The sequence below is a fragment of the Lampris incognitus genome, chromosome 13 (assembly GCF_029633865.1).
Source record: "Lampris incognitus isolate fLamInc1 chromosome 13, fLamInc1.hap2, whole genome shotgun sequence".
In the NCBI taxonomy this organism is placed as follows: domain Eukaryota; kingdom Metazoa; phylum Chordata; class Actinopteri; order Lampriformes; family Lampridae; genus Lampris; species Lampris incognitus.
The window spans coordinates 380001-405072 of NC_079223.1; the positions used below are offsets into that span (position 1 = coordinate 380001).

General features: G+C 44.2%; 1 protein-coding gene across 1 annotated transcript in view; it reads right to left on the reverse strand.

Annotated features, from left to right (window-relative positions):
* LOC130122431 (echinoderm microtubule-associated protein-like 4) overlaps positions 1-25072 on the reverse strand; it is a 218711-nt gene that overhangs the window by 72623 nt on the left and 121016 nt on the right. The window contains exons 12-14 of the mRNA XM_056291344.1: positions 8057-8152; positions 7175-7309; positions 1312-1447 (exon numbers count right to left, since the gene is read on the reverse strand). Coding sequence (XP_056147319.1) covers positions 1312-1447; positions 7175-7309; positions 8057-8152 — 367 coding nt within the window. The remainder of the gene's footprint in view (positions 1-1311; positions 1448-7174; positions 7310-8056; positions 8153-25072) is intronic.

Consider the following 25072-nt stretch of genomic DNA (forward strand, 5'->3'; position numbering starts at 1 on the left):
CAAGATTGTGTTAAACAATCTAGTTAAAAACCCCACTGCCATCTCTCCTAAACACCTCCATGCCTCCACAGGTATGTCACCTGAACTTCACACAACAGAGAGGAGTTAAGACAGGCTCTGGGTGGTAGTGAAGAGTTGCCGGATGGCTGGGCAACCACTACAGTAATAGTACGGGGGATGGCTAGGAAGGTACTTGGTTTGTCATCAGGACAGAGGAAGGAAGACACGGAGACTTGGTGGTGGAATGAGGAAGTACAGCAAAGTATACAGAGGAAGAGGTTGGCAAAGAAAAAGTGGGATAGTCAGAGAGATGAAGAAAGTAGACAGGAGTACAAGGAGATGCAGCGTAAAGTGAAGAGAGACGTGGCAAAGGCAAAGGAAAAGGTGTATGGTGAGTTGTATGACAGGTTAGACACTAAGGAAGGAGAAAAGGACTTGTACCGATTGGCTAGACAGAGGGACTGAGCTGGGAAGGATGTGCAGCATGTAAGGGTGATGAAGGATAGAGTTGGAAATGTTTGCGCAAGTTTACACTTATATCGAGACAACATGATGAACTTGTCCTACTACAAGTTTTGAAAAGTCCGCCTATTTAGCGCTGTCCTCCGCGACTCCCCGAACACCTTGTCAGATGTGTGCTGAACCCAGCGGTGAGCGCAGCTCAAATCGTGCATCCTGACAAATGCTCCAAAATACATGCAGTCCAAAATTCCCAATATGTAGTCTGCACCAAAAAAAAAAAAAAAAAAAAAACAGGTTTTAAAGATAATTTGAAATTTAAAAAATCCATAAAGCTGACATTGCTTTTTTTTTTTTTGGCAACCAAATCTTCCTTTTGGGTGTTTTCTCCTCATTTTCTGGACAGCCCTGCTCTGCTCTGGTTGCTTGATAACGTGATAAAGAATGATTGTGATTGGTGGTTCACTGTGCATGCAGAGCCTGCATTGCACTCAATAACAACAAACTCCCTGTATCCAAGAACTCTTAAGAACCCTTAAATCGGGGTAAGTTATGTTATATCAGACAGACTTCTCTTGGAGATCAGTCATGAAAAACAAAAAGAGTTTTCCTTTTGTGTCAAGCAGCAAAATGTGTAGCATGAGGCGTCTGAGTTCATTTACCTTACTTCCCACCACACGTACTGCAATGTGACTGTCGCTCACATCACGATGACGGAGCTTTAAGAACATTGTGCTGATGTCCTGCTAGCTGGCACAGTTACCACAGCTTTATTTAGCGAGGCTGAGCTCCACGAAACTCAATCATTATCACACACACACATCCCAGCAGAAAGGAGAGATGTTGTAGTACCTTTGGGTCCTTTCCCTGGTGGAGGTTCTACAGAACTTCTGGTCCAAACAAGCATGATGCCTCCAGAGTCCCCAGTCAGGATGTCTCCGTTACTCAGAAAGGCCAAACACTGAACAAACTTTGGTTTCTCGTATTTCTGGAAAGACAAAATTGTCATGATAGTAAAGCCACTAGAAAGGTGACGTCAGCAGAATGACGTAATTATGACCCTCTTCCTCCTCCCTCTGTTTGGAGCCTTTATCCTGTGCATTTGAACTACAGGCTTTTCTAAATAATTCTTCTTTGGAGTGGAGAAGCAGTAAAGCAGGACACATTTAAATGTAGGTTAAAACCCTACTTTTCAAAACAGCCTACGGCTAAGTTCTAAGTGTGTGTGAGTGTGTTTTGTATATTTTTCTATTTTTATATATTCTGCCCCGATTTAATTAGTGTTTATGGCACTTTTATTCATTTTACTAACTCAGTCTTAAACTTGTCTTTACTTTTGTAAAATTTGTCTGTGCTTTTATTTTTACCTGACTGTTGTTGTTATTTTGTTTTTTTTGTGAGGGGGGAGATTTTGTTTTATTGTGTGAAGTCCTTTGTGTTATATTTGTTTGTATGAAAAGTGCTACACAAATAAAGTCTGGTTGATTAACTGATTAGTGAATCCAGTGAACAATGTGTCTTCCATTTTTTGTGCTTTATTTTATGTTGACTAACAAGTGATTAAATTCAACTTAATGGAGCCCCTCTACAAATGTGACTCCATTCTACCAGCATGGCCTAACCTGCTGTGGGTGTTGCTGTAAATTATAACTGTTCCAATGTGGTCCTGATCTTCTCTTAAGTAATTATTCTGTTTCAGCCAAGCTAAAATAACCCAGAACACTGTGAAGCACAAATCTCTTACAACCTGCAAGTGTTTACTAACCTGTTACAGCCTGCACTGTGCAGCACTAACCTCTTACAGCCTGCACTGTGCAGCACTGACCTCTTACAGCAGGGGTCCCCAATAGGCGGCCCGCGGGCCACGTCCAACCCGTGACGGGTTGATTTATGGTCTGCGAGAATTTTTGGAGAAATGCCAGAAGGAAGATTTTTTTTATTTCCCTACCAAAAATAAATAATTAATTAATTTCTTCGTAAAAGTAAGACTAGTAATATATCGAAAAATAGATGAAAAATCTGTTTAAATTATAATACATGCAACGTATCGACACCAAAACAAACGAACGAACAACGTGCTGCTGGAGGTTGAGTGGCCCGTGGTTTTAAAAGTGGCCCTAAAAGTGGCCCGCTATGAAAAGTAATTGGGGACCCGTCTTACAACCTGCACTGTGCAGCACTAGCCTCTCACAGCCTGCACGTGTTCACTAACCTCTTACAGCCTGCACTGTGCAGCATTAACATCTTACAGCCTGCACTTTGCAGCACTAGCCTCTTACAGCCTGCACGTGTTCACTAACCTCTTACAGCCTACACTGTGCAGTACTAATCTCTTACAGCCTGACTGTGCAACCCTAACCTCTTACAGCCTACATTGTGCAGCACTAACCTCTTACAGCTTGCACTGTGCAGCACTAACCTCTAACAGCCTGCACTGTGCAGCACTAACCTCTCACAGCCTGTACGTGTTCACTAACCTCTCACAGCCTGCACTGTGCAGCACTAACTTCTCACAGCCTACACATGTTCATTAACCTTTCACAGCCTGCATGTGTTCACTAACCTCTCACAGCCTGCACCGTGCAGCACTATACTCTTACAGCCTGGACATGTTCACTAACCTCTCTAAGCTTGCACTGTGCAGCACTAACCTCTCACAGCCTGGACATGTTCACTAACCTCTTACAGCCTGCACTGTGCAGCACTAACCTCTCACAGCCTGCGTTGTGCAGTACTAACCTGTTACAGCCTGCACTGTGCAGCACTAACCTCTTACAGCCGGCACGTGTTCACTAACCTCTTACAGCCTGCACTGTGCAGCACTAACCTCTCACAGCCTGCACGTGTTCACTAACCTCTTACAGCCTGCACTGTGCAACACTAAGCTCTTACAGCCTGCAACATGCAGCACTAACCTCTTACAGTCTGCACTGTGCAGCACTAACCTCTCACAGCCTGCAACATGCAGCACTAACCTCTAACAGCCTGCACTGTGCAGCACTAACCTCTCACAGCCTGCACGTGTTCACTAACCTCTTACAGCCTGCACTGTGCAACACTAAGCTCTTACAGCCTGCACTGTGCAACACTAAGCTCTTACAGCCTGCACTGTGCAACACTAACCCCTTACAGTCTGCACTGTGCAACACTAACCTCTTAACAGCCTGCACTGTGCAACACTAAGCTCTTACAGCCTGCACTGAGCAGCATTAACCTCTCACAGCCTGCACTGTGCAGCACTAACCTCTTAAAGCCTGCATTGTGCAGCACTATCCTCTTACAGTCTGGACGTGTTCTTTAACCTCTTACAGCCTGCACTGTGCAGCACTAACCTCTTACAGCCTGCACTGTGCAGCACTAACCTCTCACAGCCTGAGTTGTGCAGTACTAACCTGTTACAGCCTGCACTGTGCAGCACTAACCTCTTACAGCCGGCACGTGTTCACTAACCTCTTACAGCCTGCACTGTGCAGCACTAACCTCTCACAGCCTGCACGTGTTCACTAACCTCTTACAGCCTGCACTGTGCAGCACTAACCTCTCACAGCCTGCACTGTGCAGCACTAACCTCTCACAGCCTGCAGGTGTTCCTTCGCCCAACTTCTTCACCTTTCTCCTTTAAAGTGATACCCCCAAAGTTACATTTGACAATCTTGGTGTACATTAATAGTTTTAACACACACCCTTCAGCCAGTCATAAATCAGTATTTTCTGTGACCATAGTCTAAAAGCAATTAACAGATAACATGGGTCAAAATGATCTTTCTGAAATATGATAATCTGGCTTCTCTTCCCAGCACAGTACAGAAAAAGCGTTACTAATGTTTCAAATGACATTAAAAGTTGATTTTGCTGGTTTGGCTATTTTGGTTGTGGTTAAGATGGACTGGTTCTGGTTAAGATTGTTTCCTTTTGGGTTAGCTGGTTTGGTTCTGGTTAAGATTGTTTCCTTCTGGGTTAGCTGATTTGGTTCTGGTTAAGATGGTTTCTTTCTGGGTTAGCTGGTTTGGTTCTGGTTCAGATGGCCTGGTTCTGGTTAAGACTGTTTCCTTCTGGGTTAGCTGGTTTGGTTCTGGTTAAGATGGTTTCTTTCTGGGTTAGCTCGTTTGGTTCTGGTTAAGATGGCCCACTTCTGGTTAAGATGGTTTCCTTCTGGGTAAGCTGGTTTGGTTCTGGTTAAGATGGTTTCTTTCTGGATTAGCTGGTTTGGTTCTAGTTACGATGGCCTGGTTCTGGTTAAGATGGTTTCGTTCTGGGTTTAGGTGCTTTATGCTGTTTGGTAGTTTTTTGTTCATTGCTTGGATTTAATGCGCATGCTGGTAACATTGCTGAAAGCTGCTACATAAACATGTGAGTACGTTAGTTGACTTGTATGTTAGTGTGAGCATGTGAGTCACAACATGTCAGTCTGTATGTATATGAGGTTTATGTTCTTTTTGTTTCTACATTACTTTGTTTGATAGTTAACTTGTATGTTAGTGTGAGCATGTGAGCATTTTCTTTTTAAATGAGTGAATACAATAAGTGCTCAGAACAAGTAATAGGGTAGTAGTTCTTGAAGAGTTGAGTTTTCAACCAGTGCCAAAAGATGGGCAGCGACTCCGCTGTCCTGACATCAGTGGGGAGTTGATTCCACCACTGTGGGGCCAGGACAGAAAAGAGCCGTGACCGGGTCGATTGGCAGCAGGGACCTCTGAGCGACGGGACAACCAGGTGTCCCGAGGCAGCAGAGCGAATTTTTCGGGCGGGGGTGTACGGCTTGACCATGGCCTGGAGATATCTATTTCCTTTCACTGCCCTGTAGGCTAGCACCAGAGTCTTAAACTGGATGCGAGCAGCTACTGGGAGCCACTGTAGGGACATGAGAAGGAGAGCTGTGTGGGAGAACTTAGGGTGGTTGAACAAAAGATAAGCTGGAGCTTTCTGAACAAGCTCCAGAGGTCTGATGGCCGACGCCGAGGCGCCAGCAAGGAGGAAGTTGCTGTAGTCCAGCCAGGAGATGACCAGAGCCTGGATGAGCACCCGTGCCATCTCGTCGATGAGGAATGGGCAAATCCTCCTGATGTTATAGAGGAGAAATCTGCAGGAGTGAGCAACCGATGCAACGTTTGCAGCAAACCACAGTTGGTCGTCCAGGATCACACCAAGATTCCTCGCAGTCTGAGTCAGCGTCACCACGGTGTTGTCAATAGTGATGGCCAGGTCTCGGTGCGGGCAACCTTTCCTCGGGAGGAACATCAGCTCTGTCTTGTCCAGACTGAGCTTCAGGTGGTGTGTCACCATCCACTCTGAGATGTCAGTCAAGCACGCAGCAATGCGTGTCTCTACTTGTGTGTCAGAGGGAGGAAAGGACAAGATCAGCTGGGCGTCATCGGCATAACAATGGTAAGAGAAGTCATGCGAGTGAATAACAGAACCCAGGGATGTCGTGTACAGGGAGAAAAGGAGATGACCCAGAACCGAACCCTGTGGAACACCTGTAGTCAGTCTGCGAGGCTCCGACACAGATCCCCTCCATGTCACCTGGTAGGAGTGACCCGTCAGGTAGGATACAAACACTGAGAGTGCAGAGCCTGTGACACCCAGCCCCTCGAGGGTAGAGAGGAGGATCTGGTGGTTCACTGTGTCGAACGCAGCTGACACGTCCAGGAGTATCAGGACAGAGGAGAGAGAGTTTGCTCTCACAGAGTGCAGCGATTCTGTCACTGCAAGGAGGGCTGTCTCTGCCAAGTGACTCACCCCGAACCCAGACTGGTTGGGGTCCAGGAGGTTGTTCTGGTGGAGGTACAAAGAAAGTTGGTTAAAGACAGCATGTTCGAAAGTTTCGGATAGAAAGGGTAGAAGAGAAACCGGTCTGTAGTTTTTGACGTCAGAGGGGTTAAGTGATGGTTTCTTGAGAAGGGCAGTGATTCTACCAGTCATGAAGGCAGACGGAAAGCATCCTGCATTACTTTGTTTGATAGTTAACTTGTATGTTAGTGTAAGCATGAGTCACAACATGTCGGTATGTATGTATATGAGGTCTATGTTTGTTTTGTTTCTACATTACTTTGTTTGATAGTTAACTTGTATGTTAGTTTGAGCATTTGAGTCACAACTTGACAGTAAGTATGTTTTTGAGGTTTGTTAGTTTTGTTTCTACATTACTTTTTTTGATAGATGACTTGTATGTTAGTGTGAGCATGGGAGTCACAACATGTCAGTATGTATGTATATGTGTCACAACATGTCAGTATGTATGTATATTTGAGTCACAACATGTCAGTTATGTATATGTGCATCACAGCATGTCATTATGCATGTATGTTCGTTTTGTTTCTACATTACTTTGTTTGATAGTCGACGTTCAGTATGTTAGTGTGAGCATGTGAGTCACAATATGCCAGTAAGTATGTATATGTGAGTAACAATATGCCAGTAAGTATGTATATGTGAGTAACAAAATGTCAGTATGTATGTATATGTGAGTAACAACATGTCAGTATGTATGAATATGAGGTTTATGTTAGTTTTGTTTCTACATTACTTTGTTTGATAGTTGACTTGTATGTTAGTGTGAGCATGTGAGTCACAACACGACAGTATGTATGTATGTGTGAGTCACAACATGTCAGTATGTATGTATATGAGGTTTTATGTTTGTTTTGTCTCTACATTACTTTGTTTGATAGGCTGTATGTTTCCTATCCACCATCACTCTGTCCAACTGTCTCACCCCAAAGATGCCCTGCTTGCGTGCAAGCGAGCTCCCACTCCACGTCCAGAAGAAGATGTGAGATTTCCCACAGGTGACGATGGTGTGTGGGTCAGTGGGGTGGAACTCAACCGACAGGACCACCTCATTGGTTGTCTGTTAAAAACAGAGATCTGAAATCAGCACACAACTTCCTTCGTTTCTTTGTCTGGTTGTGTGAATTACTTACCCCTCTTCAGTGTGAATTAATTACCCCTCTGCAGTGTAAATTAATTATCCCTCTGCAGTGTGAATTACTTACCCCTCTTCAGTGTGAATTAATTACCCCTCTGCAGTGTGAATTAATTACCCCTCTGCAGTGTGACTTAATTACCCCTCTGCAGTGACGGAGTCACTCAGCCTCTTCCCACACCATGAAAGCTGAAAGATACTTTATGTGTCATTGTGTCCATACAGTGAATGTGAAACCATCCTACTGTATAGCAGCAGTGAGAAGCTGCAGTACCAGGGGACCAACTCCAGGTCTTCTTTCCATTGCCTTGCTCAGGGGCACAGGCAGGAGTATTAACCCTAACAGGAATGTCTTCTTGATGGTGGGAGGAAACGAGAGCACCCGGAGGAAACCCACAGACACGGGACAACATGCAAACTCCACACAGAACCGAACTTCATTCAGCTCACTTCTTTACATGAGATACAAATACAGCCAAAATGAAACTCTAAAAACAACGTGTAACCTTGTATTCTTTCTGGATTTACGTCTTGAGAAGAATTCTGTCAAAAATGTTTCAGTTGCCTGACAATGTGTCCTACTGACATAAACAACTAACTACTAACCAATTACCAGCTAATTAAAAGATCCGTGTTGGGGACTGCAGTCTGTCAGATACCTGCTGTCCTCACCTTTATCTCAGCGATCTTGGCTTTCTTCTGCCAGTCCCACACTGTCAGCATGTGGTCATTACAATCATCAATAACGCTCAGGTGCTGCCCAGAGTCCTGGAGAGAGAGATCAACACAGACACAGAGAGAGAGAGAAGGATTGAAGGATAGATCGAGGGAGAGAGATCAAGAGAGACAGAGAGAGAGGCGTGAGTGATAGATCGAGGGAGAGAGATCAACACAGACACAGAGGAGTGAGCGAGTGATAGATCGAGGGAGAGAGAGGGAGACAGAGACAGAGAGAGGGAGACAGTGAGAGAGCGAGAGAGAGAGAGAATTTGAATTTTAAAACGTCTTTATTTAACAGAAAAAAATTAACAAAAAACAGACTTGAAATCTTTTTAAACATATAAACAATATTTGTCAAATTACAAACACTCAACATGCATCTTTTAACAATCCCAAAAAACAATCATTCAACAACAACTCACAACATAAAAAACAGGTAAGATCCCTCTTATCCTGCTCTGCAGAACAAACCAGCTGATCCTTTATGGTGGAACACAGCACCCCTTTATAACACCACACAGTTGTGAATGTGTCCAGATCTTTCATTGCTTTGTAATTATTGAAGTCTACTCTTCTCCTGGCCTTGACCATCCTGCTAAACAACAGTCCCACATGATATTCTATACACTCTTCAATTCTTTTTTTCCGGCTTACATAGATAGCCATTTTTGCCTGCCCTGCAATGAAGTTTAAGAGTTGACCTTTATATTTTACACGTTGGCTGTATTTGGAAACAAAAATAACATTCTGTTTGCAAAAGCTTTCCCCAGATGATCTAAATAAACATTCTAGTAGCAGGAACAGGGGTGTAAGCCTCACACATTCTGAAAAGCAATGAAACACTGTTTCTCTTTGGGCACAATAGAGACAGTTGTCATTCACATTAGGGTCTAGCACAGAAACAAAAGCACTGACTGCCACTATGCCATGCAAGACCCTCCACTGCAGATCACCAGCTTTTTTAATTAACAGTGGTTTGTATAAACCCCTCCGGACTTGATTCACATTCTCCCCCAAGCCCAGCTGGGATCTCCAGGGTGTATCAGTCCGACCACTCAGTTTTTCTTTATTCAGGATTTTTACCAGCATACTATACATGGTCTTACCTTTAAGTACATTCAAGCTCTCATTAAGAACAGTTCCCAAATCCAAAAGTGGCCCCGTGCAATTTTTCAGATCAGGAACATCCTTTAAAACAGGAAATGGATCCTCACAATTGGGATGAGTAAAACCATTACAGTTTGATGTCAAAAGTCCCCGTTCTTTTGTTGTGAGTTGACCATTCCACTTAAATAGTACCCGACTAATGAGGCATGTAGATTTCACTCCCAGGTGAGATGCCAGTGCAACCAACTGACCCAACGTGACGACCTTTACCTGGCACATCAAATTTGATACAGTGGGTTCGATGTCACAGAATGTGTCCATACGCCCACCATACACCACCGGCTCTTTTAGAAGCCAGCTCAGAGAGTCAGAAAAGCCCATTCTCTTCTTCTTAAACATATTCCACACTCTAATTAGCCCATGATAAAAACCAGGCAATCTGTTGAGGTTTGAGTTGTTAATAGCCATTAAAAACAAATGCAAGTCTATTCCATGTCCACAACACCGTTGAAGTATTGCACAGGCTGCTGGTCCCCACACTAAGTCTCTAGGCCCAGTGTAAAATCTTTGAATGAACTGGAGGTGGAAGGCTGCACCTCTGCTGGCCAGATGGGTCAGCCCTTGACCCCCTTCATCCTTAGGAAGGTACAGCACACTCTGAGGAATCCAGTGCAAGTTATCCCAGAAAAGGTTCACCAGCACAGCCTGAATCTTGGCCAGGAGATTGGTTGGAAGATCAACGCATATTAATCAAAGCCATAGCGCTGATGACACCAGGTTGTTGATTACTAACATGCGACCCCTGTATGACAGTTTTGATAGAATCCATTTCCACTTCCTAAGATGCCCTTCTACTTTTTCCAAAAAATTCTCCCAATTCTTATTTGAAAAAGTTTCATTCCCCACAAACACTGCCAGATATTTCATCCCTCCCCTTTTCCATGTCAACCCCCCTGGTAACATGAGCTTACCATTTACTCCCTCTCCTACCATCAGTGCCTCACTTTTCCCGCAGTTTACCCTAGCTGACTGTATCTGACCAAACTTGTTAACATTTTTTACTAAGACATCAACATCTCTTTGGTCCTTTACAAACACAGCTACATCATCGGCATAGGCAAAGAGTTTAAAAGTTGCACTGCAACCAGCAAAAGCAACTCCAGACAACTCACACCTCAATTTATGCAACAGGGGCTCAATGGCCAGGGGGTACAACATTCCAGACAAAGAAAATCCCTGCCTTATTCCCCTTTGAACCTTAAAAGGAGCACTCAAACCACCATTAATTTTAAGTACACTCTCAATGTCACTGTACAAAACCTTGATCTTAGCTATAAAACCTGGGCTGAAACCTAAAGCTTTCATGGTGTTCCACAAGTGCTGGTGTTCAACCCAGTCAAAAGCCTTTTCCTGATCTATGGAAATAAGACCAGTTTCAAAGCCCAATGAACTAGAGATGTCCAAAACATCCCTAATTAATGTAATGTTGTCAGTGATCAGCCTACTGGGCACACAGTAAGTCTGGTCAACATGGATGACTTCCTTCATCACCTTTCTCAGTCTGTTTACTAACACCTTAGAAAAGATTTTGTAAGTAGTCCGCGGTGGTGTAGCGGTCTAAGCATCGGCTTTGTATCGATGCAGTTGCCCACTGGGGACCGGGGTTCGCGCCCCGGTCTCGTCAGATCCGACTATGGCCGGACTCAATGAAGCGGCAATATTGGCAACGCTGTCTTCGGGAGGGAGGCGGAGTCGGCTTGTGTTCGTCACATGAATGCGTCTCTGGGTGTGTCGGAAAAAACAGTGGTTCGGCCTGGAGTCGCCTTGTCATGAAAGTGGCGAGGCGTCTCCTTCGAGACTGCCGGCCGGAGACATGCAGTTAGCGAACGCATGCAGTACGGGGGTGGGTGTTTGAATTAAAATAGTGATCGATTGGCCACTAAATTGGGAGAAAAAGGGAAAAATCAGAAATAAATTTTAGAAAAGAAAAGATTTTGTAATCAGTGCAGACACTGGCCAGTTCTTAATATCTTGCAAATCCCCTTTCTTCAGCAAGAGAGTAATGATAGCCCTTTTGCAACTCTGAGGCAACCGCCCCTCAGTTGCACTGTTCCTCAGGACAGTCAACAAATCCCCCCCGAGCACAGGCCAAAAAGACTTATAGAAGTCAACAAGTAAACCATCTATACCCGGTGCCTTGCCACTTTCCAGACTTTGCAGGGCATAATGAAGTTCTTCAGGGGACAGTTGTGCCTCGAGCTCTGTATTGAGTACTTTCTCAACCTTTTTTAGCCCATCATAGAATGATTCATCCCCCAGCACATCCTGTCTGAATTCACTCTTATAGAGATCACTGTAAAATCGTGCAGCGTATTTCAGAATCTCAGAAAAATCTGATAGGTGCACACCAGTGTTAGTACGCAGAGAGTGAATGGGTTTTCTCCACCCATTCTTGCGCTCTAGACTAAAGAAAAAGTGAGAAGGAGCATCCATATGTGTGACATTCAGAAAGCGTGAGCGGACCAGTACCCCCTGTGCTGTAATACCCAGCAGGCCAGCCAAAGCAGACTTTTTGGATTTGAGAGCCTCTATATGGCCTCTATCTCCTGTGGAATCTGCCAAATTCTGCAGTTCCACCATTTCATCCTCTAGCTCTCTCATAGATCTGGCTATGTCTCTGATGACATTGCGAGTGTGCCGCTGGCAAGACTGCTTTATCTGGCACTTGCCAATGTCCCACCATTGCTGTAGAAAACTAAATTCAGACCTTTGGCTTCTGTATTTGCCCCAGAAAAACTTAAAAGCATCTCTAAAGTTGTTATCATTTAGAAGGTCTGTGTTAAAATGCCAGAAAGCACTATTTGTTTTAACACTCCTTATAAAAACCGAAACATGTACAAGAGAGTGGTCAGAGAGACAAACTGGAAGAATGTTACATTGTTTAAACACATTAAAATGATGTTTAAACAATAAAACCGATCAAGCTGTGCCATGGATAGCACATTATCTTTTAAATGTGTCCATGTATACTGCCTTTGGGTCCCATAAAAAGCCCTCCAAATGTCTTTCAGTTCACACCAATTAACCAAATGTGTGAGCCGACTAAGAGATGCAGGATGTGGTTCCTGATGGTTCCTGTCTAGCTTGCAATTCTCTGTACAGTTAAACTCCCCTCCCAGAAATAAATACTCCTCACTGTCACATTTACTAGTAACATCAGATGACACATCCAAATACCTAACCTTTCGGGGCCAAGGGTTGGACCATAAACATTTATAAAAACTAGATTTATGTTTTCATAATGCACTCTTACTTTCAGTAGCCGGCCTTTGACTACCACATTTACCTCAAGGGAGCATGGCAAAAATCTTTTGAGAAGAGAATCCCGACCCCACCACTAATATTTGATTTATGACTGAGAATCAGTTTTCCTGTCCAATCCCTCTTCCATTCAGTTTCATTATCTGTTGTGCTATGTGTTTCTTGCACAAGCAAAACATCTATTTTCTTCAGCTCAACCAGTTTAAACACAGCAGCTCTTTTCATGTCATCTCTTGCTCCATTCAGATTTAAAGTGCCTAATTTTATATTACACATGAGGAGAGTGGGGCGGAACTCTGCCAGAAACAAGCTTACACTGACAAAAAAGATTAAAAATACCCAAACTTGTCTTAAACATCATCAAGAAGTTGCAATTTTACTTTCTGTACAAGTTTTTTCAGTCTGAAGACTTCCTGCTCACTAAATGTGCTCACCTTCAAATCCCCTGTGTTTTTTCATAAAACATTTAACCGAGTCAACAAAAAGCTGCAAGTCTGGAAAGTAATTTTCCACCTTGACTGCCCTCAAACCCTTGGTACCCTGCAAAAACCTCCTGATCTTCAGAAAGGCATAGCTCCACCTGTGTCCACCTGTGTATGAGGAGAGGAACCTAACTCACAGCCACTTTCTTCTGTGTTCTCATCAGACAAGGAGGAGGATGGCTTTTTATCTTTTGAAGCCCTCTTCGCTTTTAAATTTTCCTGTCTACCCTCGGTCGGCTTCCTCTTAATGGACTTTTTTGGTTTCATTTCATCATCGAACACCATCTCTGCCTCTTCTTCAAGTACAGACTCTGCCACTCTAACAGCAATCTGCTGTATTTGCGTCCTCCGACCACAATTCGTATCTGGCCCAGCCAATTTGCTATGATCCCTGTTCTCACTGTTTTCATCTTCCGTTTCATTCTGTTCAACCTCCCCTGCCTGCTCATCCTGGCCATCAGCTGTGACCTGCCCAAGTTCTCTTACCTTCTCAGTGTGCTCATCTTCTTTAACCTGCTCAACCCGCACACCTCCTTCTCCTGCCTGCTCAGTCCGTCCATTTTCCTTATGTTCTCCAGCCTCGGTCTCTTTCTGTGTCACCACCTGGTCTATTTCCCCTGCACCTCACTCCCCGGCCTCCTGTCTGCCCTGTGCCGACTCGGCAGCACCGTCTCCAGCTGCAGATGCGCCGCTCGTGACGGCATCGGGGGACGATGGCGGCCCTTGAGGCTCAGACCTACCCTCACTCCTTTCGGGACAAGACCTTACTAAATGCCCCTCTGACCCACAGCCAAAACATTTCATCATACCGGATGTAGCAAATACAATGTAGTCAAACTCGTCGATCCTGAATGTTAGCTTCAGAACCAAATCCTCCGCATTATTTTTCAAAATCACGAAACCTTGCCTCCTATGGGACCCAACGTGTTTCAGGTGAGGAGACTGGCAACCGGAAGAGACCATTTTTATTGGGGACACTAGCTGTCTGTATCTTGCAAGCTCCTTCTCCAAAGCTGCATTTCTCATGAACGGGGGAGCATAAGAAATGGTGATTCTCTTGGCTGGGTTAACCAGCGGCAGAACAGGAGTCAAAGTGTCCCTAATCACCACACCACTTTCCACCACCTGGTTGACTTTATCAACACTGTCAAGAAACAACTACAGCACCGTTCATTCTGGATGCTGATTTTATGCTTCCATATCCCACATGCTCACCTACCGCGAGGCAGCACTCCTCCACCGAGCACGTGACCACCGGAGCCACTAATCGCGTGCCGGCGTGTCAACTTCTCAAACGCCATTCCTCCACCTCCCACAACAGTCATATTGCCCCACAGGGCCGGTAACACAGCTAGCAAAAATAAAACAACCCCACTTAAACCTACCACTGAAAAAAACTAACTAAAAATAAACAACAACAAAACTACAGAAAGCACGTGAAAAGGACAAGACAAAAAAAAGTCCAAGTTTTAGAAATTCACTCACACCGAAGCAACACGCTGCTACTCCGTACACTCACTCGCAGCTTCCGCTCAGAGAGAGAGAGAGACAGAGACAGAGACAGATTAATTTTCAACAATAATAAAAATGACAAAAAAGTTACAACACAACAAGCAGGATAAAGACCAACATGGTCAGTAACACAAGATTTACAGAATGTAAATCATCTCAGGACACTCCCGAAGATCCGCTCATCATCAACAACACAGCAAAGTACATTTTGACAACACCACACATGGAAAACTTTCCAGATCGTCCATCATTGTGAAATAGCAAAAATCTACTTTTAACGAGCTCTTAACATTTTTATAAAAATAAAGCATCATCATCCCCAAAGTCCTCCATCCTGTTTCTTCTGCTCAGGTACACGGCCATCGGTGCACTCCTCAGAATGAAATTAAGAAGCTGGCATTTGACCTTTTTTTCTGAGAGTACCTGTAGCCCAGAATGAACATGGGTTTGGATAAGACTTCCCCAAACAACTCAAACACATTTTCCAGTAATGTAAAGAGTGGCAGTAGTCGACAACATTCCATGAAGCAATGAAAGACAGTTTCACCATTAGTGCAAAATGGACAGTCATGGCTGACATCAGAATTAATAACAGAGACAAAAGCATTAACAGCCACAATACCATGTAAAACCCTCCACTGCAGGTCTGCAGCTTTTTTGATCAAAGGTGGTTTGTACAGTTCTCTCCACTCAGGACCAACGCTGTCACTCAGATCTAAGTGAGCCCTCCATGGGGTGTCAGGTTCACCATGTAATTTGTCCCTGTGCAGAACTTTAGCAAACATTTTGTACACTGACAATCCTTTTGGATCCTGAAAAGAAAACACAGAGGGATTCTCACTTTTTAGAAGAGGTTCTGTACAGTCCTTAAAATCTGGGAACATGTTCATTGAAGGGAAAACATCCTCCTCATCAGGTCTAGCAGAGCCATTTTAATACTGGATCATCAGTGTCCGCTGACCACTTATGAGAGCTTTCCTCCATTTGTTAAGCAGCAGAGTGAGGACACGAGTTGATCTCAGCTCTAAGCGGAAGGCAAGAGGAGCTGCATCCATGTCTGGGCCTGCAAGCTGAACTACATGTCCCAGAGTCACCACATTCGACACACAGAACCACCCCTGTAGATTTGGCCCCACTTGACAGACTGCACTGAAACGGATGCCATGTATGATTGGTTCCTGGAACAGCCAAAACAAAGAGCCATGTTGTCTCAGTCTCTTTGTTTAACAAATTCCACACCTTGAACAGCCCACAGTAAAAGTCAGGTAGGTCCTTGATGTTAAGTTGCTTCAAGTCCATCAAAACTAAAGATCTGTCCAGTCCCAGGCCACCTAGCTGACTCAGAATGGTGCAAGCCAGCGACCTCCACATTAACTCAGCAGGACCGTACAGAAACCTTTGCAGGAACTGGAAACAGAAGGTAGCCCCCTTGCTGCTCAGGTGGACCCGGCCCTGCCCTCCTTCAATCCTCAGCAGATACAGCGTACACTGAGGCACCCAGTGCAGTTTGTCCCAGAAGAAGTTGATGAGAAGAGCCTGGATCTTGGACAGTAGTTCTGGTGGGGGGGCAACAACTGACAAGCGATGCCATAACATTGATGATATCAAGTGGTTGGTGATCAGGACTCAACCTCTGTAGGACATCTCGGTTAAAATCCACTTCCACTCTGCCAACCGACCCTTGACCTTTTCAAGAACATTTTCCCAGTTTTTAAGGACAACAGACTGATCACCCAGAAATACTCCTAAATATTTCAGCCCCCCCCACCTTCCAAATCAACCCCCCAGGCAAATGGAGCTTTTTCTCCAGTACACCCCCAACACTGACAGCTTCCCTTTTGATCCAGTCAACTTTGGTTGAAGATATTAAGCCAAACTGGAGGATGTCCCTCTCCAACATGTCAATATCCTGCTGACTGTTCACCAGAATTACTAAATCATCCGCATAGGCTGACAGTTTTAAGGGTGCACTACAACCTGGGATAACTATACCCTAAATGTCAGATCTGAGTTTGTGTAACAGTGGCTCAAATGCTAGGGAATATAACATGCCTGAGACAGCACAGCCTTGTTTAATTCCCCTTTGCATTTGAAAAGGAGCACTCAAACTACCATTAATTTTCAGCACAATCTGAATGTCACAATACAGAGCCTTAAGTTTGCTAATAAAGCCAGGACCAAAACCAAAGGCCCTCAATGTGAGCCATAGATATTCATACTCAACGCGATCAAATGCGTTTTCTTGATCAATTGATATGATGCCGGCAGTGAGGCCAAACAGCCCACAGATCTCTAAAAAGTCTCAAATCAGAATGATATCTGAAATCAATCTGCCAGGTACACAGCAGGTCTGGTCACAATTAACCACCTGTCCCATCACTTTACTCAGTCTGGTTGCTACCACCTTTGAGAGGAGCTTATAATCAGTGCAAAGCAGTGACACAGGCCTCCACTTTTGAATGGACTGTGGGTCACCTTTCTTGGGCAGCAAGGTGAGAACCGCTCACCTGCAGCTCAATGGCAGACGCCCTCTGGCGAGACTGTCATTTAGCACCACCAGCAGATCCCCCCCCCCCCGACCACTGACCAGAAAGACTTGTAAAAACCAACAGGTAGACCATCAATTCAAGAAGCTTTCCCACCCTGCATATTCTGCAGTGCAGCATGGAGTTCATCAGAGGAAAGAGCTGCTTCCAACTCTACATTGCTCTGCTGGTCCACCTGAGGGAGATCAGTATAAAAACTCTGAGCTACTGCCTGCTCATCTCTACGCTCACAGCTATACAGGTTACTGTAGAAACTGACAGCACACTTACGAATTGCAGTATGGTCAGTCAGTACCTGCCCAGTGTCAGATCTTAAGCTGTGGATGAACCGCTTCTGTCCATTCCTATGCTCCAGGCCATAGAAAAAGTGTGATGGGACATCCATCTGGGCTACATGTTGACCAAACCGCCCTGAGCTAAAACAACAGCAGGTTGTTCAAACAAGACTTTTTCTCTGCGAGTGCCTCAGTATGGTGTTGGTCCCCCGTGGCCTCAGCTAAGCCCTGGAGTTCCTCTACTTCAGACTCTAGCACTTTCACGGAACTCATTGAGGTTTGTGTGACATTCCGAGCGTATTGTTGACACAGTTGTCTTATTTGGACTTTACCAAAATCCCACCACTGTTGTACAGACACAAAATCAGATATTGTGCTTTGGTGGTTTCTCCAAAAACAGACAAAAGTGTCCTCGAAGTTTCTATCCTCCAGTAAGGCTGTGTTAAAATGCCAATAGGCACTATTGGATTTCACACATTTTAAAAAGACATAAACCATTACTAGCGAGTTTTCAGAAAAACCAACAGGGCTGATGATACAACTTTTGAACACATTAAACTGATGTGTCAAGCAATAGAAACGATCAAGCCTGGCCATAGACATCAAGTTGTCCTTAACATGTGTCCAGGTGTATTGTCTCTGTTTGTTATGAAACCCTCTCCACACATCACACAGATCATGAGCCTCAATAAGACGAACCAGACGACTGCAAGAGGCAGCATGAGGCTCTGCATGTTTCTTGTCCAACCTGCTGTCCTCAGCACAATTGAAATCTCCACCAATGAATAGTCCTCACTGGTACAATTCTTGACAACTTTATCTAAAACATCCAGGAAGACTAACCTCTCCACTCCCACAACTGGAGCATAAATATTAATAAACACCATTTTACCTGTTCATACACTGCTGTTAATTTTAACAGGCGGCCTTTAATAACTTCCTCAGACTCGACAGACTGAGGAATAAAATTCCTGGAGAAAACAATACCAACTCCATCACTGTTACTGGTTTTGTGACTTAAAAAGGTCTCACCAGTCCATTCTGTCCGCCAGTCAGCCTCGTTATCAGTGGTACTGTGTGTCTCTTGTACAAAAAGCATATGTAACTTTTTAAGAGCACACAGCTTGAAAAGAGAGGCCATTTTCCCACCATTCCTTGCCCCATTTAAGTTTAAGCTTCCCATTCTTATGTCTGCCATAATACAGAAAAGACATTGTAAAACAGAAACAAGTGGACAGAGAAAGAATAAATTGACAACTTATTCATCATTCCCTAACTGCTTTTTGACCTTTTGAACTAGTTTTTCAAAGGAAAACTTTCCTGTTCAGTGAAAGCCTTCTCCCCCAGACCACCAGGACTTCTCAGAAAAGGCTTCACTGAATCAAGGAAGAGGTGCAAATCAGGAAACACTTAGTCAAGTTTTACATTTCTGGCCCCCTTAGTGTCCTGCAAGAACTTCTTAATGCTCACTACAGAGTATCCAGTCTGTTGTGGAGTCCCCGTATGCGAGGCAGCCAAAGACTCCACATCACTGGCTTCATCACCTTCACTCTCATCCGACTGCAGACACCTACTCTGATGAGAAACCTTTGTCGCTATACTAGAAGGCGGAGACACCTCATCAGGTTTCCTCTTCTTATCCTTGACATTAGAAGAGTCTTTCTTTGCCAACATCTCACATTCCTCCTCCAGAGAACATTCTGCTTCAGTAGTTTCAGGCTGTGTGTCCATTACATCACAGTTAATAGTATCTGTGGGATAATTTCAACCACCTCCACAACAGTACTGTCCTGCGTAGGGCCCAGATCAGCAGCACTCAAACCCACAGCCCCTGAACTTGCTGAACCCGGATCGACAGCAACTGAAACAGCAGCCCCCACTTTAGCAGAATCTGGATCAGCAGCACCCGAAACAGAGGCCTCTGGGTGAGCTGAACTAGGAACAGCAGCACCTGAATCAGCAGCCAGAAACTCAGCTTCACTCTGGTTTTCGTCCTGCTGTGTTTCTCCCTGCTTTGAGCTCAGCGCCACAGTCCCAGTTTGCTCAGGGCCCTGTGCTGCCGTCTCACCCTCATTTGGCTCAGCAGTTGATTTGTCTGGACAGGAATGTATGATATGACCCTCCATTCCACAGCCAAAACATTTCATTGTCTCTGATGATACATACACATCATAGTCAAAACCATCAACTCTGAACTTCAACTCAGTTTTGTTCCTCAGAACATAAAGACCTGCTGCCTTCTGAAGGAAACAACATGTTTTAAAAGTGGGGGTTTGCAGCTCAGAGGAATCAGTTTTATAAGGGATATTAATTTTCTGTGTCTCGCCAGTTCTCTCCGCAACATGTCGTTGCTAATGAACGGAGGGACTTTGGACAAAATGGCTTTTTTGGCCGGTCTGACCAGCGGCCCCACCTGAACAAAGGTGTCTTGGATTACCATGCCTTGCTGCACAACCACGTTGACTTTATCAATACTGTGGAGAAACACAACAACTCCACTATTCATCTTAGATGCAGACTTAACACTGTCATAGCCAACAACTTCACCGACTGCTAAACAGCAACCTTCCACTGAGCTACCTACAGACGGACACCATGTCGGTGTGTGAGCTCCTCCAGCCCCACGCCTCCAGCTCCGCAAGTCTGCATGATTCACAGCCGGGCTGTTCCAAACACTCTGGAATCAAAACACACCACCACAACAGTAAATCTGTCAAAATACAACCCCCCCAAAAAACACGAAACAACGAAAAATAGAAACGATAGAAAAGGCCGAAACGCGCACTCACTGACAGACTTCCACTGGAAAGAGACAGAGAGTGAGAGAGACAGAGACAGACGGAGAGAGAGAGAAAGAGACAGAGAGAGAGAGTGAGACAGAGAGAGAGAACGAGAGACTGAGAGAGAGAGAGAAAGACAAAAAAGAGCCCCCTTTTTTTGTCTGTTTCAGGGGACTCTTTTACCCGAAAAGAGTTGCCTGAAGCAGCTGGTTCTGAGACTCACTAACCCTTTAACAAATACCAGGATCAACCAACCTCAGGCCAGCATTGCATTCCAAACAAACATGAGGATAAATTAAGCTATAAAACAAACAAACATGAGGATAAATCAGCTATAAAACAAACAAACATGAGGATAAATCAGCTATAAAACAAACAAACATGAGGATAAATCAGCTATAAAACAAACATGAGGATAAATCAGCTATAAAACAAACAAACATGAGAATAAATCACACTATAAAACAAACAAACATGAGGATAAATCACACTATAAAACAAACAAACATGAGGATAAATCAGACTATAAAACAAACAAACATGAGGATAAATCAGGTATAAAACAAACAAACATGAGGATAAATCAGCTATAAAACAAACAAACATGAGGATAAATCAGTTATAAAACAAACAATCTACTACTACTACTTTCGGCTGCTCCCGTTAGGGGTCGCCACAGCGGATCATCCGTTTCCATTTCTTCCTGTCTTCTGCGTCTTCCTCTGTCACACCAGCCACCTGCATGTCTTCCCTCACCACATCCATAAACCTCCTCTTTGGCCTTCCTCTTCTCCTCTTCCCTGGCAGCTCCATATTCAGCATCCTTCTCCCAATATAATCAGGATCTCTCCTCCGCACATGTCCAAGCCATCTCAATCTTGCCTCTCTTGCTTTGTCTCCAAACCGTCCAACCTGAGCGGTCCCTCTAATATAATCGTTCCTAACCCTGTCCTTCTTCGTTACTCCCAGTGAAAATCTTAGCATCTTCAACTCTGCCACCTCCAGCTCCGCCTCCTGTCTTTTTGTCAGTGCCACTGTCTCTAAACCATATAACATAGCTGGTCTCACAGCCATCTTGTAAACTTTCCCTTTAACTCTTGCTGGTATCCTTCTGTCAAAAATCACTCCTGACACACTTCTCCACCCACTCCACCCTGCCTGCACTCTCTTCTTCACCTCTCTACTGCACTCCCCGTTAGTTTGGACAGTTGACCCCAAGTATTTAAACTCAAATGCCTTTGTCACCTCCACTCCTTGCATCCTGACCATGCCACTGTCCTCCCTCTCATTCACGCATAGGTATTCCGTCTTGCTCCTACTGACTTTCATTCCTCTTCTCTCCAGTGCATACCTCCACCTCTTCAGGCTCTCCTCAACCTGCCCCCTACTCTCGCTACAGATCACAATGTCATCCGCGAACATCATCGTCCACGGAGACTCCTGCCTGATCTTGTCTGTCAACCTGTCCATCACCATTGCAAATAAGAAAGGGCTCAGAGCCGATCCTTGATGTAATCCCACCTCCACCTTGAACCCATCTGTCATTCCAACTGCACACCTCACCATTGTCACACTTCCCTCATACATATCCTGCACCACTCCTACATACTCCTCTGCAACTCCTGACTTCCTCATACAATACCACACCTCCTTTCTCGGCACCCTGTCATATGCTTTCTCTAAATCTACAAAGACACAATGCAACTCCTTCTGGCCTCCTCTATACTTCTCAATCAACATTCTCAAAGCAAACATCACATCTGTGGTGCTCTTTCGTGGCATGAAACCATACTGCTGCTGCTGATCATCACCTCTCCTCTTAACCTAGCTTCTATTACTCTTTCCCATATCTTCATGTTGTGGCTGATCAACTTTATATCTCTGTAGTTGTTACAGTTCTGCACATCGCCCTTGTTCTTGAAAATCGGTACCAGTATGCTTCTTCTCCACTCCTCAGGCATCCTCTCACTTTCCAGGATTGTGTTAAACAATCTAGTTAAAAACTCCACTGCCATCGCTCCTAAACATCTCCATGCCTCCACAGGTATGTCATCAGGACCAACTGCCTTTCCACTCTTCATCCTCTTCATAGCTGCCCTCACTTCCTCCTTGCTAATCCACTGAACTTCCTGATTCACTATCCCTACATCATCCAACCTTCTCTCTCTCTCATTTTCTTCATTCACCAGCCCCTCAAAGTATTCCTTCCACCTTCTTAGCACACCCTCCTCGCTTGTCAGCACATTTCCATCTCTATCCTTGATCGCCCTAACTTGCTGCACATCCTTCCCAGCTCGGTCCCTCTGTCTAGCCAATTGGTACAAGTCCTTTTCTCCTTCCTTAGTGTCTAACCTATCATACAATTCACCATACACCTTTTCCTTTACCTTTGCCACCTCTCTCTTCGCTTTACGCTGCGTCTCCTTGTACTCCTGTCTACTTTCTTCATCTCTCTTACTATCCCACTTCTTCTTTCCACCTTCTGATCTACTTCTGTTTCTTTATTGATATTGTTGTTTTATCGTTTCTTTGTTGATGGTTACAATGTTGTGTTGATGTTCATTGTTAGTGGAGTGTACTGTCCACACTGTATTTTGATGCTCTGGCAACATTATTTTAAAACTTTCATGTCAATAAAGCCCTTTGAATTGAATTGAACTGAATTGAGACAGAGACAGAGACAGAGAGAGGGAGAGAGGGAGAGGGAGAGAGAGAGAGAGAGAGAGAGAGAGAGAGAGAGAGAGAGAGAGAGAGAGAGAGAGAGAGAGAGAGAGAAGAGAGAGAGAGAGAGAGAGAGAGAGAGAGAGAGAGAGAGCATCTCAGATCAAAAAAGTCAGTCAATTAAAAGTGGTATGACGCAGACTGCAGGCATCTGAGAAAAGCACTCAGAACTTTATCAAATCAAAAACACAAACAACCTGACAACCCTGAGCTCCGCTATCAATATTGGGAAACACTGAAATTATACAGAAGAACACGGAACTAAAAGGGAACAGCATGCCCAGCACCAACTTATACAATTCAAGAGTCCACTGACTCAAATAATTTCTGGATAAAATGGCACTCTTTCAGCAAACCACACGAGGAAGAATTGGCTATTCAAAATGGTGAAATATGGAAATAACACTTTGAAAACCTGTATAGTACTATTACACTGAATTCGGCCCAAAATGATCTCCTCAACAAGCTACAAACCCTCGAATCAACCACTAAAGACAATCAAAACCCTTTAGACTACTAAATTACCAAAGAAGAGCTGCAGGCTAATATCCAGGCCCTACAACCAAGGAAGGCCGGTGGTCCTGATGGTATTTTAAATAAGTAAGTAAGTAAGTAACCTTTATTGTCACTGGACATAAGTGCCAGCGAAATTAACCATCAACCCGTCCATACATATACACAAACATACATACAATATGACAAAGGGGGTAGACAGGACAGGAAGATAGGGATGGATGAAAATACAGCATAACATGAGGAGAGGGGAGGAGAAAAAAAAGCAACCCCCAGACTATGCTCCTGTGGGGAGTACAGTGTGGGAACAGGAAAGATAAAATGCTGAAATTTAGCAACCATAAGTTCAACATTGTCATATTAAAATTATTCAATCTCGTTCAGAGCACTGGACATTTTCCTGACATCTGGAGCAAAGGAATTGTCACACCAATCTCTAAAAATTGAAATAAATTTGACCCAAACAATTACCGAGGCATTTGTGTCAGTAGCAACCTGGGGAAGTTATTCTGCAGCATCCTAAACAGCCGACTGCAAGACTTCCTCAGCAAACATAATGTCCTGAGCAAAAGTCAAACCGGTTTTACATCACAACATCGAACTACAGACCATATCTATACTCTCCACACCCTCATTAATAAACATGTCCACCAAAACAACCAACGATATCTTCTCTTGCTTTGTGGATTTCACAAAAGCATTTGACTCAATTTGGCACAACAGTCTGTTTTTGAAATAAATTGAAAAAGGTGTAGGGAGGAAAACATATGCCATAATTAAAACAATGTATACAAATAATAAATGTGCTGTGAAAATTGCCAATATGGACACAGATTTTTTTCCCCACTGTAGGGGTGTGAAACAGGGCTGCAGTCTCAGCCCCACCCTGTTTCACATTTATATTGATGAACTGGCAAAATCTCTAGAACAATCAGATATCCCTGGTCTCACCCTCTCTGACACACAAATGAAATGCCTACTTTTTGCAGATGACCTAATATTATTAGCGCCATCTAAAGAGGCATTACAACAGCAACTGGATCATCTGCAAAACTTCTTTCAGACCTGGGCTCTGACAGTTAATCTGAAAAAAAAAAACTAGAATTATGGTCTTCCAGAAACGACCCAGGTGTCAGGGAAACCCAAATAGGTTCTTACTAGGCTCCACTGACATAGAACACACACACAGCTACAAACATTTGGGGCTAATAATTACCTCTACAGGAAATTTCAATCTCACCATTAATGATCTCAGAGACAAGGAAAGAAGGGCTTTCTATACTATAAAAAAAGTCTTCAAATATAGACATACCTGTTAGAACATGGCTCAAGATGTTCAAATCCATAATTGAACCAATGTTACTATATGGTAGTGAAGTGTGGAGTCCTCTTGCAAATCAAGACTTTGAAAATGGGACAAACACCCAATCGAAACCCTGCACACTGAAATTTGCATGATCATTCTCAGAGTACACAGGAATACGCCCAACAATGGATGCCGAGCAGAACTAGGCCAGGTTCCCCTGTTAATGTTATGCAAAAAAGAGCAATCAAATTCTACCAACACCGAAAAGCAAGTGACCCCAACTTCTACCATCACAAAGCTCTCAGTTACCAAGAGGAGAACAAAGAGAGCAGTCCCCTCAGCCAGTTGGTCCTGAGGCTCAGCTCAGCCACCAGCACAAGTCATCAGGACAGCCCTCACACAATC